General features: G+C 45.3%; 1 protein-coding gene across 1 annotated transcript in view; it reads right to left on the bottom strand.

Annotated features, from left to right (window-relative positions):
* The window catches only part of JAK2 (Janus kinase 2), a 1019755-nt gene that overhangs the window by 402621 nt on the left and 598822 nt on the right, over positions 1 to 18312 (bottom strand). The window contains exon 5 of the mRNA XM_085635055.1: positions 7921 to 8038. Within this exon, the coding sequence (XP_085491181.1) occupies positions 7921 to 8038 (118 nt within the window). The remainder of the gene's footprint in view (positions 1 to 7920; positions 8039 to 18312) is intronic.

Below are 18312 nucleotides of genomic sequence, written 5' to 3'. Positions count from 1 at the left end.
TTTTTAAGCACTGGTAAAGACTTGCTTTACTAATCCACTCAGCTATCCACATAGAATACAGAGCTGTTCTTCGCAACAGGCATATTAACCCTCTGCGCTATTTTATGGTTAGTCAAAACTCATCTCACTCTCTCTCTAACAGGGACATTAATCACAATGGTTATCTTGACATTTTTTTATTCCTGCCTGAAAACTGAACTGTGGTACTTTTGGGAGACTGGACCGATGTAAAGGTGAGGAGGCTTAATGTATTTCTCAATGGTGTCTTTCAGTCTTATGATATTGATATACGTAGAGGTAAAAAAAAAATCTCTTCAAATATTGATTTCTGTCCTCTCCTTTTCTGCTTCTAGGTCTTCATATGTGGCTGGACTCCTAGGGTCCTCGGCAGAAAAAAGAGAAGCGCTGTAAGTAACTATTCCAGGGATAATACCTAGAAGTCTCTGTCACCAACACCTCTGGTGGTCAGGTAGGAAAAGAAGGAGTGTCCCTGTGAAGACAACCGGAGAGTATAGTATGACTGCTCTACTCTTCATGATGTAGGAAAGATTAGACCTGCCCTTTATGTTCCCTACTATCCTCCCTTCCACACAGGAGAAAATAATAGTAGGGGAAGAAACAAGAAGGAAAAAAAAAATCTATATCTCTTATCTTGGGACTGTTCAAGATAGTTTACTCTGAAAAGGTTTTTAGTCAATATCCCTTTTTCAAGTATTAGTCTTAATCCCTTCTGTTGAGGATACAATTGGGATCTCTTTTCTTTTTGTTGGTCTGCCCGAAAGTCTTCTGGGATTGGTAGCCCTTATCAGGTAGGCCTGAGTTTCTTGTTTGATTCAGGCTTTTGATTCAGGAAAACTTACTTTGGGCTAATACCCCCTCTACTGACACCACCGTGTCCCTCCTACACCCTCCTCCCTCTCAATATACTCAAAAATATGACTTGGGCACTCATTTGCTCTGCATCAACTCACCAGAGTTGCAGCAGAAAGTCAACGTCTTCTGGGGCTATCCACCAATCCTCGGAGGCAGACTCAGCGTCTTCTTCCAGACCGGGTCCGGTCAAAGGGTCTTGGGGTCAGCGGCCTCCGCAGCCGTTCTTCTCTTGCAGTGGGCACTCCCTCCACTCATCAGGATCATTCTGGGTCCTGCTTTCTTCCACAGGTTCCATTTGGTCCTCCTGGAGTCTCATGTCTGCATTTCCTCTCTCCTCTTGCGGGGTCCGCGCATCCCTTTTTTTTTTGGCAGTCGTCCTTACATTGGTTAATTCCCCTGGCCTGTTTAAAGAGACAGACCCCTTTTATTGATTGGTCCGTCTATTTAACCTGTCTTTCTTTCTTTTCTCAGATCCGGCAGCGTCGAGGGAATCCAGCAACAGAACAGCAAGACAGAGGACAGTCAGGAGAGGATCAGCAGGCAGGAGTCCTCACATGAATGCACAAGAAATGAAACAGCAGGTGCTCTTAAATCATAAGTTATTGCTATACACAACGCCGCCCCCCCCCCCTCTTGAGGTCAGTGCCACACCCCTCTAGGTCAGCGCCCAATGCGGCCGCACCAGTTACACTGCCCTAAAGCCGGCCCAGTGTACAAACTGTTGTCTAATATCTTTTGAAAGAACTGATTCCATGTTTTGGGTTAACGGCACTCCTGATTCTGACAATGGACCTGCATTAGTTTCCCATTTGATCTGGGGAACATGCAGAGGGCTTAGGATTACACAGATGTATCGAGCATATCACCCCCCAGCAGCAGGAGCGGTGGAGAGGAGGAATGGTGTGCTTCAAATAGGGAAATGTGTGCATCTACTGAACTATCCTGGGTAGATGCACTACCACAATGAGAAGCACTTCTGAAAGTGACAAAACTGAACCTACACGAGATTCTGTTTGGCCACTCCATGAACATTCCAGGCCACACGTCTATTGCTTCCCTGTCAATATCAGATGACTTGCTGTTATATACTGTAAAAAACTAGCAGAGACATTGCATTATCTTCGTCAGGTTCTGCAGGCTCTCCTCGAAGCAGACATACCACTAGCCCATGGGCTCCAGCGGGGAAAGTGGGTCTGGATAAAAAGCCCACACCAGATGACACTGCCTCCAGCCAAGGTGGAAGGGCCCTTATCAGGTCTTCCTGACAACTGCCACCACCGTCAAACGCGAGGGCTGACCTCTTGCATCCACAGCTCCCACACCAAGGAAGCATCAGAACCGGAACAAGAACATCAAGCACCAACAATGCCACCAGCAGCACTGGAGTCAAGCTAGCCTGGCTGATGAGGGGTAAAAACCGGAAACCGATCCCAGGGTGCTTGTTTCCGGTCCATGGAGGACCTGGCCTGGCCGTTCGGGTTGGACTGTTCCCATGAGGAACAGGATCAAGACTGATTTGCATTTGGCTGGGTCCATTCTGGGTGGCATAGTGAGCAAAAGAACGATGGATTAAACCCAGATCTGGGACTGGGCGTGAGTGGTTGAAAGGCTACAGCACTCAATCCATCATTTTGTTGTGTTTACCACCATCATCCTCCAGATACAACCTCTGCTCCACCAAAGCACCTGGTAGGAGCTAAAGAGGGCTGCTCGTGCTGCACACCACCAGGGAAGCGGAGTGTGCAAGCGGGCCCCTATCATGGACGACAGATACACCTGGCCTGATACCCTCCCCACAGCAGCAGCAACAAGACACCAATGTTGTAGTTTTGTTGTGTTACAAGTATCTGAGTGGCTGAAGTGCTGGTAACCTCTCGAGCCAACGCAGCAGATACCACCGGAAATATAGTTATTGCTCCTTTCCAAACACCACACGTACCGACACCTGTAACAATGACATGGATGATGCAGAAAAATGGCAGGCAATGGCCATGGGTGCTGGCTGCAGTATGCACCCCCATTCCTGGCATAATAATAACTACACTCCTGATAGTGTTTACTGACTACATCGCCATACCATTCCTTAATGGACTAGAGACTGATGCGAACAATATTTAGATAATGAAAAGCGCCCCAACTTAACTTAACAGAGTATGATGAGGGAAGCTGGGAATGAAGGCGGAAAGGAGAAGAGGATTTGGGAAGAATATGAAGGCAATAAATATGTAGAAATGTTGAAAATGTATGTGCCTATAATGAACATATCAGGATGTTATGTCTGCACACATCTGCCAACAGGTTCAGGGGAAAGAATAAGCTACAATGTCATACCGATTTCAAAATATGTAGGCTGTGCTCTAGAGAGGAACATGCTCATCAGACAATACAACATATCAGTAATGGTAGGACACACCAGGAAAGGTAACATGGCCTCTCTGGGGCGACCCACTACCCCCTTTAGGTCAAGGAATCTACCCTTCATGAACATGCAGCCAACAAGCAAATAGCAGCTATTTCCAGATGCAATCGACAAAGCCGAACGCAGGAGGGAGGGGTGAGTTGGAGGATACGGCAGGATGTAGCCCTTCAGGGAAGCAGAAAGGTGAGGAGAACAAAATTCCAAGGTTCAAAGCTACAGATCTCTGTGATACCCCGAATGTTACAAAGGCTCCATGTACAATACAGAAAACAGTGGATTAAAAGGGATTGTTTTTCATCTGCGGTCAATGTGCTTATTTTTACTCGCCCCAAGGATGTTACGGCAGTTGCTAACTCCATCCTGCCACAGATTACCATTTCACCAACCTATTACAAGCACAAAATATAGGTCACCGCCCAATGAGGAGCAAAAAGATGACGGCATGGGAAGACAATGTGATGACAGGCTTTGGGGTAATGATGCCCGGTGTGGGGGTGGTTACATAACCTACAGGATACACCAGTTGGAAAGGATGATTGAAGATTTGGCAAGTTCAACAGCGGCAGCTTTGGGTAACATTACAGAGGAGCTTACTGTCATGAGGGAAGTGGTTATTCAAAATCGCATTGCATTAGACATCATTCTCACTAAGGAAGGAAGGATTTGCTAGGTCATCCACCAGACTTGTTGTTCCTACATATCGGATAACAGTGACAACATAAACAGGGCGATCAATAAGATAAAGGATGTAGGAAGGGAGAGGTGTGGTGCATCAGCCAGAGAGGCTGACTCAGGACCACGGGGCTCACGGTTCAATCCCCGGCGTCATCTCAGCTCCATGTGACTCTGGGCAGTATCTCACTTAATCTCCCTGACTGCCCCCAGGGATTTGAAACCTTAAGGGGTGATAGATTCAAGCTTTACAAAACAAATATATATAAATATGAGAAGATGAAGCGTATGGCATAGACAGAGGGGACATATGGGAACAAGTGCTGACATGGTTCAAGGGCTGGGGGGTCATGGACACTGGAAGCAATAATAATTGGAATAGCACTGTTGTTTACACTATACATGATGGTCCAGGTATGCCCTGCTTGTCTGTCTGTACTAATAAGCAGTTGTGGACACTACATGGCAAGAAGCGCTTCATCACATACACGCCTCACTACGACTGACACCGGAGAAGAGGGTACGGAAATGATGATGAAGAACGAGATAAGGAAGAGGTTAGTGACTGAGTATTAGAGTGTGGGAATGTGGAAGCCATCTTTTAGTGCTCCCTAATGCCAACAGCATGACCAGCTCTGTGATACTCAATAAATACAGATGGCCTGTAAAATGTGTGCTGAAAAGAATTGACCCTTGTTGAACTGATCTATTTTAATGAAAGTAAGCTGGTATTGTAGTGCAAGGCTTGCTCAATGACATTATCCACATGGCACAGGATTCTAGTTTAGCAACAAGCCATTGGCTACACCATATTTAGAAGTGGCAAAGCTTATGTGTTCCTGATTGGATAGATATTACAAATCTTGCAGACAGTAGTTACTGTTACTAGCACATTGAATTCGCTTGGAAAGTCCCAACTGTCACAATAGAAGGACACGTGGGTAGCAAGAACCCTACCATCCTTACACCATGCAGATGTCGTGCAGTGTTGGTCTCCTGATTGGAGTGGTGTTCAGTAAATGTGTAACCTGCAGAGTCTGGTGATGGACATGTGACACCTTGGTCCATCATTTCTGAGAAACTGTCTTATTCTTGTGATTTTCTGGACATGTACTGCAACAGCCTTTTATGGTTTTACACAATAAGAGATTGTATGAGACTTCTCCTTTTCTGGCACTTGGCGGCTGGCTGACTGTCCCTATGGTGCACAGATTATAATACTTTATCTCTTTTCATCATATGTGCTATCAGTTTGCATTCATTTTTTGTAGGATTCTACAAGCTCATTTGGACATCTTGGTCTCCCGATTTTCTAAAGTTGCAGGGAAGCTCGAGGGGACAGTGGGACTGCAGGGGCTACCAAAGGGAATGAGGCACATCGGATGTGGTTCTGAAGGAAGCTGAGGGGAACCCACAGTTTGCCGCTTTAAAAGTGATGGCAAGTGCAGCTTGAAGGAGCTCTCCACAGCTTATAAATGCCGACATAACCAGAGCCAAAACAGACAACCATGGAGCGGCCATAGAGTGGACTGCTTGAAATAGGCATCCCTAACAGAGGAGCTGCAGCACAAAGAGAGATCAAGAGGGATGAGGTAGGCCACACTGCAGCATGACTATGACAACAAGGCAGGCAACTGCGGAAAGGAAAGTACCACTGTCTGGTCTGGTTTTACTCACTGAGGAAAGCTGGGCAAGAGGCGAGGACACAGTATACTTCAACCAGAGAACTACTGAAAGAGGATGTGTACGCTGGACTCCAACATGAGGAAGATGGACAGTGTGGAAAAAGCAATGACAGCAGTGGAAATGCGAATTTAAATAATGGAATCCTGAGAATAAGGCATTGAGTCAACAATAAAGCCTCTGGGAGAGAGCCTGCAGATTGTTCAAAAGAGTTTAGCTGCAGTATCAATAAACCTTCAAGAACTGATGGACTTTTGCCACTAGATAGCAGAGGCGGTGGTGCTATAGGAGAAATACATTGGAAAGAGTGGAAAAAGCACAAAAAGAAGCCAACCTGCTCCTCCTGGGATTTCAAATTCTGTCCACAGAGGTGTGCATGCTGGACCTGAAGCAATCCTACTTTTATGAGCAGCTGTGCCCCCTGATGTGCCTGAGACGATCTTGCCCCATCGGGGGGGTGAAAAGGACCGATAAACTGCCCTCAAAGGTGTCTGCTACTGACATAGATTGGGGCACATAAATTAAGATTGTTCGGGACACTGAATGCAGAAGGTCTATTATGAATAGACTAGCTTCCCTGACACACAACGTTAAAAATTAGCATAGTTGGATCCTCCTCTTCCATGAGGTGAACGTAGAAACACAGAAGAAAAGGAACACATCATGATCACTACGAAGGACCTGTTGAATTTGGGGACCTTAGTAACACTGAGGTTCTCAGACAAATCGAGGGTGACTTATGGAAAGTCTCATATCTTCTCAGCAGTGGCAGCTGTACTCTCCTCTTAAAAGGCATCAAGGCACATCCCCAGAAAACTTAGCTCATCTTTAATAGGACCATGATTGTGTACTGTCCCACAACGCTTGTGCGCTATATGAATATATTTATTTTCACACAAGTGATTAAGAGAACAGGGTAACATTATTTAGAATGTTTCTCTTTTCTACCACATCAACTCTCCTTTCCCCTCTTTCTCCGCACTTCTGTCCAACCCCTACACTGTTACCCCCTTTCCCTATGCCTACAAAACTGTTTTCCTTATGATGTTACAGTTTTAATTGCACTAAGTTATGTTGACATACATGGTACGTTTTACTGACAAGTTTGCCTAGTGTGAGCTTCTAGTCATTGTCAGTGTCCCTTTTTGACTTGGCTTGCAATCCTTTGTTTTCATTTTTTTCACAGCACAAACCTGGCTGAAGGACATTAGATCACTTTACAACAGACTAAGTGACACATTTCTTTTCAGGCACATAGAGATTACATTATTTGCCCAGAACCACAGGATGCTGAGCCATAGCCAGGATTCAAACGGGGTTCACCATTACCAAATTCAGCACATCTATCTACTAAGACACATCTCCTCTTACAATATCCAGTGTCTAGCTGTTCTGCACAAGAAGTTTGGTGTTGATGTTAACAACGAGCATCGGTAAAGCTGAATAGGTCTGGCACTGGCTGCCAGGCCTTTGGCTTTGTTAACTTTTGTTTTGGTTTGGTTTTTGTAAAACCTTATAGTTGAGGGAGCTGCTGTGGCCTAAATAATATAGAAAAAAATATTGACTCGAAGCAAAAATATTTTTTTTGTCTTAATATACTTTGTGTGCAGATGTATTTCTTGTGAAATAGCAGAATGCCTTCACACACAATGAAATTAGCCAATGGCTGAAGTGGGCTAACTCACTGCCTCATGTTGTGTGCTGTAGTGGGTGGAAGAAAATTGTGAATGAATAAACAATGGACCAATGGAAGAAGAGGGTTAGCTGAAAGTTTCTATATGTATTTTATATATAATTTTAATTAAAAGAAAAGTTCTTGGTTATCGTCACACCTAAAAACCTTTTAATCTAAATATCAAAGTGGTTTATGCGAATGAAGAAGGCTTAGGCTGAAAACCTGGTCAGCCCACATTCTAGCATTTAATTACAAATATTTCAGCTTGGCCATGTTGGTGTATTCTTGCTCAGCGGAGAAGGATCCATCACAAATTTTCAGGATAACCACTGCCTGTGTAAATGATTCCCACTTAGATATATTCTATATAAATTATTTGTATTGTACTGTTGGTCCACGATGTTTGCGTCCTTGTTAGATTTGCAGAATTTTACAACAGATTATAATTTGCGGGGCTATTGAGCAAATTGTAACAGAAAAAAAGCAACACATTTTTTTTTTTTAAATCCAACCTGAAACTAAGTCAGAAACGTGCAGCTTCGGTAAGATCATGGACGACAATGAATAAACCGTAGACCTTGAAAAAACATATACGTACCTGAGCAAAGAGGTAAGACATGACAAAGTCATCAAGAACAGGACTTTCTGCACCCCGTGTAACTCCATATCTATAGGCGCGGCTGCTACCATTACAATACCAGTGAGGAAAATAAAACCTGCCAAAGAAACCAAGGACACAACTTTACACAAAAGTCTGGAGACGAAGAAAAAAAACTAACACTGCATTTTAAAACGAAATCTAGAGTGCACATAGGGTGACATGTTTCTATTCTCCAATTATCTTTTCTGTCCAAGAATATGCCCTCCAAACTTGAAGGCCCCTGCGGAGGTGTGGTGTATCATTTTACAGCACATCGTGCTATTTGTGCAACGGAGAAGGATTTAACACAAATATTAATAGACTGTTATGCTTAAATGATCTAGAGATAGTTTGTTGTTCAGCGTGAGGCAAAGGAAGAGTGAATAAGGAGGGATGCAAACAGTATCCCAATACATCTATCAATGTTCAAAACTCCCATTACCATTAGGAACAAGTACATTTGTCAAACACATTAATACTTCCTGCTTTTTTTTATATTTTTTTATTATTATTTCCGTATTCTTTTGTAACGATTTAACCAGGGGATTAATCAACATATATGATCTGGAAAGAATACTCGATTAAGAAGGAAGATCTTCACTAAAACACTCATGTCCCCTAATATTATGATCCATCCAGCGAGACTGGCACAAGAATATCCTGCCCAAGACCTAAACAAAATGTGAAAAGCTTTTATTGCACAATTGATCGATGTGAAATTAAGATCAGGAGGGTGAGGCAAAGTGAGAGCCCATCCTCTGGTCACCCAATACACCATTGCACCACTAAAGGTTTACCTTGGCGGTAATTATTTCTAATGCATTATGGCAAGTTAATGTGATTACATACTACATCCCTACGTAGCTAACATCTCTTCGCACACAATAACGTATCTTGATTTAGCCAAGTTCATCTGCGATCATGCGGTGACCTGGGGTAAATCCTACTTATCCATTCCAAGTGCTCAATCTTATCACGGGATCGAGGATGCTGAATCTGATCCAGTCCCCTTTTCTGGTTGCGTACTTCTGCGTTGTTCACTAACTGAGTCTTTAGCTCGTGTCGTCCTCTCCATGACCTGATTCTCCATATGTGTTCCTGGTTCAGTTCTTGTGTCATTGTCATCTTTAGTCTTGTGTCTCAACTATGCCATGAGAAGTTGCCTACCTCATAGCTTCTTCTGCTTTGGTAAATAAGTGTGATTGCTTGCCGTCTACTATTTCAGTTTTTCTGGGAACAAATGCATTTCGGTTTGAGCATTCTGAGACTTCTCATAAACTCCAGGAAATGCACACTCTTGTTCTGTACTGCACTTGAATGGTCTAGAAAAAGAATAATACTATTGTTGCCTACGGTCAACGGTCCCCGTCGCCTGGCCCTCTGTAAGAGCAGATCCCTCATCTGGTAACTGAAACGGCAAAGAACAATCAGTCAGGGCTGGGCTCTTGCTGTGGAAGGAGATGCAGGCACCCTTTGTGCCTGTATAATTGAAACACTTGGAGAGGCCAATCAAAGCCATCTTTTTGATCAATCTTTCTGACTATCTTCAGGTTGGTACTCCTAGAGCGCCCCTTTAAGTCTGGGGCTTTTTATTCAACAATTCAGATTATTTTCGTCAAGTCTGCTATCTAAAGTCAGCAACCACGGATTTCAGTGCTGAATCCACCTCTTCAGTTTCATCCAGGCTATCAGATATCTTTTTTTTATCTGCTATCAGAAGACTGAGGACTATGGCCATGATGTCTATCTTGAGTTCCAGGGCTTTTTAAGTTTCTCTGATGGCGCCATAAATGTTGTCTAGTTTGTCTGACTGATCATTCATGTTATGTTTTCTGTTGTAGGATTTGATTTCCCACACTATCTACTTTGAGTCGTTGCCACACAGTTTTATTGGTACTGCCCATGGTTTGGCCCATTTGTTAAGGTTTGAGTATGTAGTGCACTGATGAAATGTTGTACCTCTTCCAGTAGCCCCTATGTCGCCACAAAGGAATAGACTGCCCACTAAGCCTCCAGGGACCACAGATCTTGAGACTACAATTTACAATGTGGTATGTGCCTAACCACGCGTGTGTGCTTCTGCTGCTTGTGCTGTTGTCACGCTCCAATCTTAGGCCGATATTCTCTTCCCAGTGGGGGCGGAGAGCCTGCATCCGATACCAACCTGTCTTCACAAGTAAGGGACGCCTAAGTTTTTAGAATTAGTCCGTGTGACTTTTCTACTACAGTCTGCTCTGTGTAATTTTGTAGTAGATATGCCCAGGTCTTCTTCCACAGTTTAAACACTTCCCAATTATCATCTCGACAGCAATATTTTTCTAACTTCTCCACAGTCAGATGACAATGCCATTGAGGAGAGACACATCTCTCAATTTTTTTAATATTCCCAGCATTACTACACAATGGTGTTCCCACTCCTCCTCCTCATAATGAAGGTGCAAGTTTCTTCTTTTAAGTGCAAACTTTGGGATATATGGACCAGGCGGTGGTCTCACTTATCAGGTAGCGGCTCATCCACACCAGTAGCCCTGCTTTCTACATTCATGAGAGCATGTTTTCCTCACCATAAGGCGGTTTGTCTTTCCACCAACAGCACCACCACCATCTGATCAAATGTGCCTGGCACTAGGATGAGCAGGTCTGGTTGGTGCCACTTTGAGGTATCTGTTTGGGCCTGCATCCCCTTTGGCACTGCCTGGTAAATTTCCAAGCCTAGATCCACATCAGACCTATGATCTGTAACTACACAAAGCGCGTAAGTGCTCCTTGCAGGAATCTGTCTTTGCCTTCCCTCTCAGGCTCTTTCAATCGGTTCCTTCAGGCCTGCTTACTCCATCACTCACAAGCCTTATTGTGCAAGTTATAGATGCAGATGTGCTACCACTGGGCCAATATTTATCCAGTGACTTCCAATGCCATCTTGATTTGAGAAAGCACATTATATCACAAGCACAGTGACTTGAGTTCCCAGCTTTGAACCGGCTTCTACAGTCAGACAGCTTAATCTTCCTTCCTGCCACTGACACCACCATATGGTGGAAGGCTATATGAACTCCAAGAAAATGTTGGCTTTGTACGAGGAATGGGTGGCTTCTGAGACAGTGATGGAGACTGGAAGTTATTCTTAATTGCTGAAATTTTTGGTATATTTACGCAGGGCAACATTTTCAACTCAAGATGTTTACTGGCCTTATAAGTGCAAATGGAAGAAGTTTGGTATTCTGTGTTTTCATAGTAATCTTGTTGCTTTGCCTTGGCAGCTTATGCTATAGAAAATAAGTTAAACATGATTGATTATGTACAGATTTTAACAAAATGCCGGGTGAATGAAGAAAATGGTGGGCTCTGAAGATAAGTAATGACTGACTGTGTTCATAGTCTTGGGAGCTAATCCAAAGTGAATGAAATTCTTTGCAATGCACTACCTCCATTTGAATCTGAGACAATGCGTACAGCTCCATCATAAATAAAACAGCACTTCTAATGGGCCAACTCCAAGCCATCAGCAGCTCCAATGGTGTCCCGTTCCACACATTCACTGATGGTGCTCAAATGGTTTTCTGTCTCCTCAGCTGAAATCCCACAGACTTTCATCAGTTGGGCATGCTGGAAAGTACGACGCTGAATAAGCATTGAAAGAAAATGTTGAGAAGACTGTAATACTGGAAGCAAAGGGATGCGCGGATCTCTCTGGGTTTACATATTTTGCATGTTTAATTGCTTTTTATATGCAAAATTCATTAGTTTCCAAGCCCATACATTACAAGGAATTATTTGTCCAAATTAAGAGCTGACATTCTCGTAAATTAAACATTTCATCCAATGAGTGGTATGATTTTCTAACCTTACTTTAATTAGTGAAGCAGCACAACATGAAGGATTACAACCAGATTGCTGAGCTTCACTTTTTCCCTTTGTTTAATCTGAACCCTCTCCATCAAAGTTAAGTAAAACTTGAACTTTCTAATTCTACTCGAGGCCATTGTTAATTTACTTTACAGACAGCAGCTTAAAAACCTATCACTTCTGCTGACAGAATTTACTTCTTAGCACAGAAATATATAAAATAAGGGGGTCGATTCTGCCTAGCAGGAGGAACCTAGGTAGTCCAATATGTACACCAGCTCCCATACAAAGAAAATAAACAATGTCTATACATTTTACTCCGTGGAAGTCGACACTGGGTAGTTCTAGTTAAGCTCGTGTTTCCATAGGAATGCCTTTTTTGTGTTGCTAATAACTTTGGCTCCGCTTGTCGAATCTCCATGAAACTTTCCAAAAAAAGTGCTACATTTTGACTAGTTTGTGGCTGGGAAGTTTTGGGGTGATCCTTCAAGCATGGGCAAGGAGACGGTCCCAAAGCGTGTTTTCCGAATTCATTTTTTCATAGGAAATTTAGAAACAGGTGCAGCCCAAACTGCTGCTGACAGAAAGCTAGATCTTGGTACAAAAATAGTGCTTTTTGTGAGTTGGTGTAAATCTGTTCAGTAGTTTTTGAGCAATTAATGCTCAAAAACGTTGTATATTTAACGACTGGAGGATCCATCGAGCCAACAGATCAAATGCTGAGATCTTAATAGTAGCCACCACATCAACCAGGAAGTAGTGGCAGCCATCTTAGGACCCTGGACTCTGTCAAGAGTCCTAAAACAAAAAACGCAAAAAAGACAGAGGGCAGGGTAGGGCTACCCTGATCCCCTAGGCTGGTGGTGTTTTTTATTGTATTTTGCCCACAAATATGCGGCAAGATAAAAAAAAGCACACCCCCCTGCATTTGTTTCAGTAAAGTCCTCGGGGTGGGCCAGAGTCCAGGGGGGACGTTTGTTTTTTATTTTTTGTTGGGGGTCAAGTAGTAAATTGAAGAGAGGGAGAACACTTAACCCTCCTCCCTGAGCCTAATTATGCCCTTGGGACCCCATCCCCTGTAGCTGATATTTAAATTAAAGGGGAAGGGGCCACACACCCCCACTCACAGAACCTTTAAAGACCCCTGGATCCCATCCCCTGGGGCCATCTCACTTACTGTGTCCTGGGTAGCCCACCTCTGGGACACAGTAGTTTCCCTGCCCACACCAGCATGGGCAGGGAAACATGCTTGCTCTCTCCTTGCAGGAGTATTTTCAAATATCCTGCCAAATACAAAGTCCGCTCCCTGCCGGGAGGGTGGGGATGAAGGGGGGTTTAAAAATGCTACCGCCAGCCGGGAGCAGACTTGTGCTCTGTTTCCCTGTCCACATCAATGAGGGTAGGGAAACAAAACACAATTGCTCCACCCCGAAGACAGCATATAAAAAGTAGCAACTCCATATGGGCAGGAGCAATGCCGGCTCCCGCCGTGGGGTTTCTGGGGCTCCCCCCATAGTCTCTGATGTGTTGATTGGTCAGTGGTGTTCCAGGTGGGCACCTGGGCACCCACCTATTGTACAAAGAGGCCCTGGGGGATGAAGCCTGCGCAGCACTCTTCCCCTTTTTATTAATAAAATATGGTCCTAGCATTGTGACATTCCGGACATTATCCACCTGATTATTAAAATACTGTATGGCAATAAATATGTGAGCCAATACTCAGAGCTCCTCTGGGACGATATATTTTGTAGGAATATGTTGATCTAAAGGACGATGCTATCTGTAGATTTATTAAATGTCTGTGTGTTGAACTACAGTATGGGAAATACCAATAAAAATAAGTTAAAAAAAATATATATATATATATACGGCCCCAGGGGATGGGCCACAGGGCCCATGAAGGCTCGGGGAGGGGGGCTTTGAAAAGGGGGTTCATTGTCTGTCCGAAGTTCTTTGAATAGCCTGTGGGTGGCCATCATTTTCTCTAACTTAGAGAGTACTTTCCGGGCTGCAGTACCTGATAACGGGTCTACCTTCAGGTATTTTGAGAAGTCTACTATGATAACTACTGTATACCGACTGTTCGGAAGACAGCCAAAATCCATGCTGGCACAGACCCACGGTTAATTGGATCCATTTTCAGTGATGTGATCGTCGAAGCAGGTGGATCCGCCCGTCAAGCTGCCTGGCACAAAATGCAATTTCATACTATGACTTCGCTGTGCTCATCCATAAGTGGAAACCACGTCTTACTCCTAAGGCAACTCTTCGTTTTGATGATGCCCTGGTGTCAGGCATGGGCTTTTTGTAGGACTAAAGATAATAAACTGCCAGCGACTCCTAAGCGATAGCTTCTCAACAGGCACCATTCCGAGCTTCTGTTCAGCTAGTGGCAAACAGTGTGTAGAGCCTTAAGCGTTTTCTGCAATTCTTCACTTCTGTGTCTCCAGTGGGATTTTAGTGTGTCCCCCTTCCCTGTATTAATCACTGTCAAACACATTTAAATGCAGTCCTCTTGGTGAGTGGCTCCTAAAATGTCCTCGGGGTTATGGGTCTTGGCCTCTCTATTACATATTGTACATACTCTTGGGTCTTCTGGGCTGCTGCTTCTTTTTGCAGGGTGATCTTGAGAGGTAGTCAGCGGGGCTCTGAGCCCCTGGTTTGTACTTGACTGCAAAGGAGTATTTATGCAGCTGAAGACCCATTTCTCAATCTGTGGTGGCGGCTTTGATGCCATCCCTTGGAACAAGGGGGATTAGTGGCTTGTGGTCGGATTAGAATACGAAGGGATGTCTGTGAATCTACAAATGGAAGTGTCGGCACCACCAGTGTATGGCAATTACCCCCCCCCCCCCGCCTTCTTGATCAGTGGATATATTTGTTTTGTAGGGATGAGGCCACAGGGAGCATTCGCTACTCTCCTGTTTCCTGTTGTTGGGATAGCACCATCCCCCATCCTATGGGGATGGCATCTAAGGCCAGCTTTGTTGCTTTTCGGGGGTCGAAGTAGACCAGTGAGTGTTGTGTCTGCTTTACTTCTTTGGGGTACGTTTTCCTGGGGAGTCCCCCACTCCCAGGGCTTCTTCTCCTTGGCAAGTTCCCGAAGCAGCTTGGTGAGTGTTGTGAGGTACTTGATGAACAGCCCACAGTAGTTCACCATTCCAAGAAAACTGCATACCTCAGATGCATGAAGCTGCTTGGCTGGTCTTCACATGATTAACTTTTGTGGGGTCAGGTGCTACCCCCGCCTTTGAGAACTGGTATCTGAGTTCCACATTAACTCACATTTCTCGTTGTGCAGGGCAAGACCACTTTGTAGAGCCTCTGCAGGACACTCTGCAGCCTCTCAAGGTGCTCTTCTACTGACTTGGCGTAGGCCAGAATTTTATCAATGGCATTTACTACCCCCATGAGTTCTGATGATACTTCCCACATCACCTTCTGGAAAACCTCCGTGCACTTGATATCCCAAACTTTAGCCATTTGTATTGGCGGAGCACGGATTACGTGGAAAATGTATTTATGTATTGGGATTCTGTATGCAGGAGTTTCTGATGGTACCCAGAGTGGAGATCCTTCTTGGCAAACTACCCTGGCCTGCTCAACTCGCTGACTAGGTCGTCAACTGTGGGAGTGGCATGCAATTCCCGATTGACTACAACATATGAGAGTCACATGTCCACACATAAGTCATATTTCTTCGGGCAGTTTGGGCTTCCTTATCACCACTACCGGCAACACTCATGGGATGGGGCCCTAGACCCGCTTGATGACAGCCCTCTCTGGTTTCCGAAGCTCTGATTCCACCTTGGGTCTTAAATGGAAGACAGCCCTCCTGTGTCGTAGGGCGATGGGCATCACCGACTGGTCAATATGTAGCATAACTATCTGTCCCTTTAGACACTCAATGTCTTCAAACAGGTCACTGAATGCATTCAGGATGACTTCCAGCTTTGAAGCATGCTTCAGCCATGCAAACTGTACAAGTCGCAGGTCTTCTGCCATCCGGCAGCTTAGCAGCATGCCAGATCCTTCCTGGACCACATACACACTGGTCGTCACTGTGCGCTGGTTGTACAATATGGAAGTCTTGAATCGAACTTTGAGAGTTAGCTGCTCTTTCTGTCGGTATACATACACCCTGGCTTTTGCCACTGCCAAGGTTGTCGGGGGTGAAGGGTTTCAAATAGCTCTTGTACCATTAGATTTATTGAGGCCACTGTATCGATGATGGCAGTCATAGTTGAGGTCCCTACTTGTATTTCACATGTGGGGGGTGTGGCCTGCCTCTCGGTGTGTTTGCCACACTGCTAGCATGAAGTCACCACCCCCTCTATGTTGTCGTCGACCAGGTCATCAGATCCACCTTCAGTCTTCCCCGTCCATTGCCGGTTGTCAATCCTGTTTATTACCTCTGGTGGCATTTTGCTTGAGCCACGTGCCAAGCGGCACGCCTTCGCAAAGCTGTTAGGCTTGCGGCATGCAGAACAGGCCTTTCCCCAGGCTGGGCATTCTGTGGTGTAATGTGCGGGCCTGCCGCAGTATTCACAGGGGCTTTTCACTGTCAGCCATGTCTTGCTCTGGTCGGTAGTGGGTTTTGGCCCCACGATATTGACAGGTTCGGTTTTAATGGGTTTGTGCAGTACAGCCTCCTTGTAAGGTTCTGGTCCTGGATAGCTCTTTGAATGTGTCCAGCATCAGCAGGTCATTGAGGGACATTCAGGATGCTTGAAGGATGTATTTCATCAGTTTAGACAAGGTACATCACTGAATTATCTGCGCTCATATTTATTCTGCAACTATGCATGTGCTCACTAGTTTCTTGAGCCCTGTGTGGAAGGCATCCAATGACTCCACTACTTATTGTCTAGCCTGCCAGAAATCAAACTGCTTGTAGTCTATGTTTGCCATTGGCTTGAAATATGCTGTGAGAGCTGCAATGATCGTGTTGTAGGACTCGGGCGGAACCCTGGGGCAAACCACATGGCAGATGGACTGCCATCTTGTGCTCCAACACCACCATACCTGTAGCCGTGAAGCAGAGATTCAGTCTCTCAATCCACAGCTTACATTTGGGAGCTTGTGAAGCAGAAGGCCCATGATGACAGAGGGATCAATCGCTGGTATGCCAGCCATGCCTGCGCCGTCGGATGTCTCATTTGTACCCGTTTAGGGCAGCTCACCAAGCACATCAGTTCCCAACCTCACCATGGTCTCTCCTTTCTGTGATCGCTGAATTTGCTGATCTGGATCTGGTGATATGCAGGCCTTGTGTACCCTCACGTACAGGGGTGCCGTCTCGCCAGCTCTTAGTGGTCTACCCAGTTTCCTTCCCTTCTGGTGCCTGTCCTTGGGTGGTAGCATACTGTTGCTACCTGCCTGATGCACTCCAGGTCGCATTGTTAGCGCTGGTAGGGCTGATGCGGACACCCCATGACGGCTCTGGCTGCCACTGCACGTTGTTTAACTTGTGCAAAGGAATATTGTTCTGCCTGTCTGAGGCGGCTCACCCGTGCTGGCAGCACCCTGTCTGCCAAGACAGGCCCGAAGTCCTGCAGATGCACACAGGCTGTTGATGGGGCCACAGCCTGCGTGAGTGCGCGCATGGGTGACAGGCCTGACACCTATGCTCTGCCTCTTGCAAGCAGTCGCACATGCTGTGTGGCAGCTGCACATGCTGTGCAGAGTGGGATCGTCGGACCTCTGATCAGGTCCTCGTCGCCAATGTTGTGGGGTGCTTGCAGGCTGGGAACATCAGGGAGCATGACTACAAAGTGCTCTGGACACAGTGCTAGTGGGTTACTGCCCGCGGAATTCTTCCAGGGCAGGGGCGTAACAAAGGCCTCAGCGGTGCGGCGGGGCCCCAAGCTCCACGGGCCCCTTCAGCCCAGTACCCTGTCAGCAGAGCGCATGTGTGTGGTCGGAGGGGGTCCTCTTCATGCACTTTGCAGGTGGGACTCCTCAAGTTTCGTTACGCCACTGCTCCTATACAACTCCATCACGAATGGGTGAGCCTCCTATTCCTGTGGCATCAGTGAAATGTTTGGGAGTAGAAATCGATACTAGTTTCCCCTTAAAGTCCCTAAGTTCTTTGGTTGTGTTGAAGTGCATAGTTTAACAACAAAAAGAAGATATCTTGATTTTTTTTCTCCAGGTGGATTCAAATCAGTGGTGGCAGCGCTAATTGGATCCAGACTGAATTATGAGGATTCCTTTTATTTGGGTCTGCTCAGCTACCTTTGCAATGGACTAGAAGTTGTACAGAATTGGGCAATCCACCTGATCACAAATGCTCTTAAAAGATCACATGTACAGCCACTGCTGAAACCGCTCCACCCAGACTTGGGTTTTTAAGACGTTTTCTCACTTGAACTGCAAGGATGCCAATTTGGTCAGTTAGCGCCAAGAAACCAAATGGAAGTAAATAATGTAATACAACACTCAAGGCATTTTCGAGCCTGAGCTTCAGAGAACTCCTGTGTCAATCTTCTGTGTTCTCTCTCT

This window comes from Triturus cristatus, chromosome 2_1 (genome assembly GCF_964204655.1).
Source record: "Triturus cristatus chromosome 2_1, aTriCri1.1, whole genome shotgun sequence".
In the NCBI taxonomy this organism is placed as follows: Eukaryota; Metazoa; Chordata; class Amphibia; order Caudata; family Salamandridae; genus Triturus; species Triturus cristatus.
The sequence above is the reverse complement of the archived record's forward strand: the minus strand, read 5'-3'. Positions and strand labels throughout refer to the sequence as shown.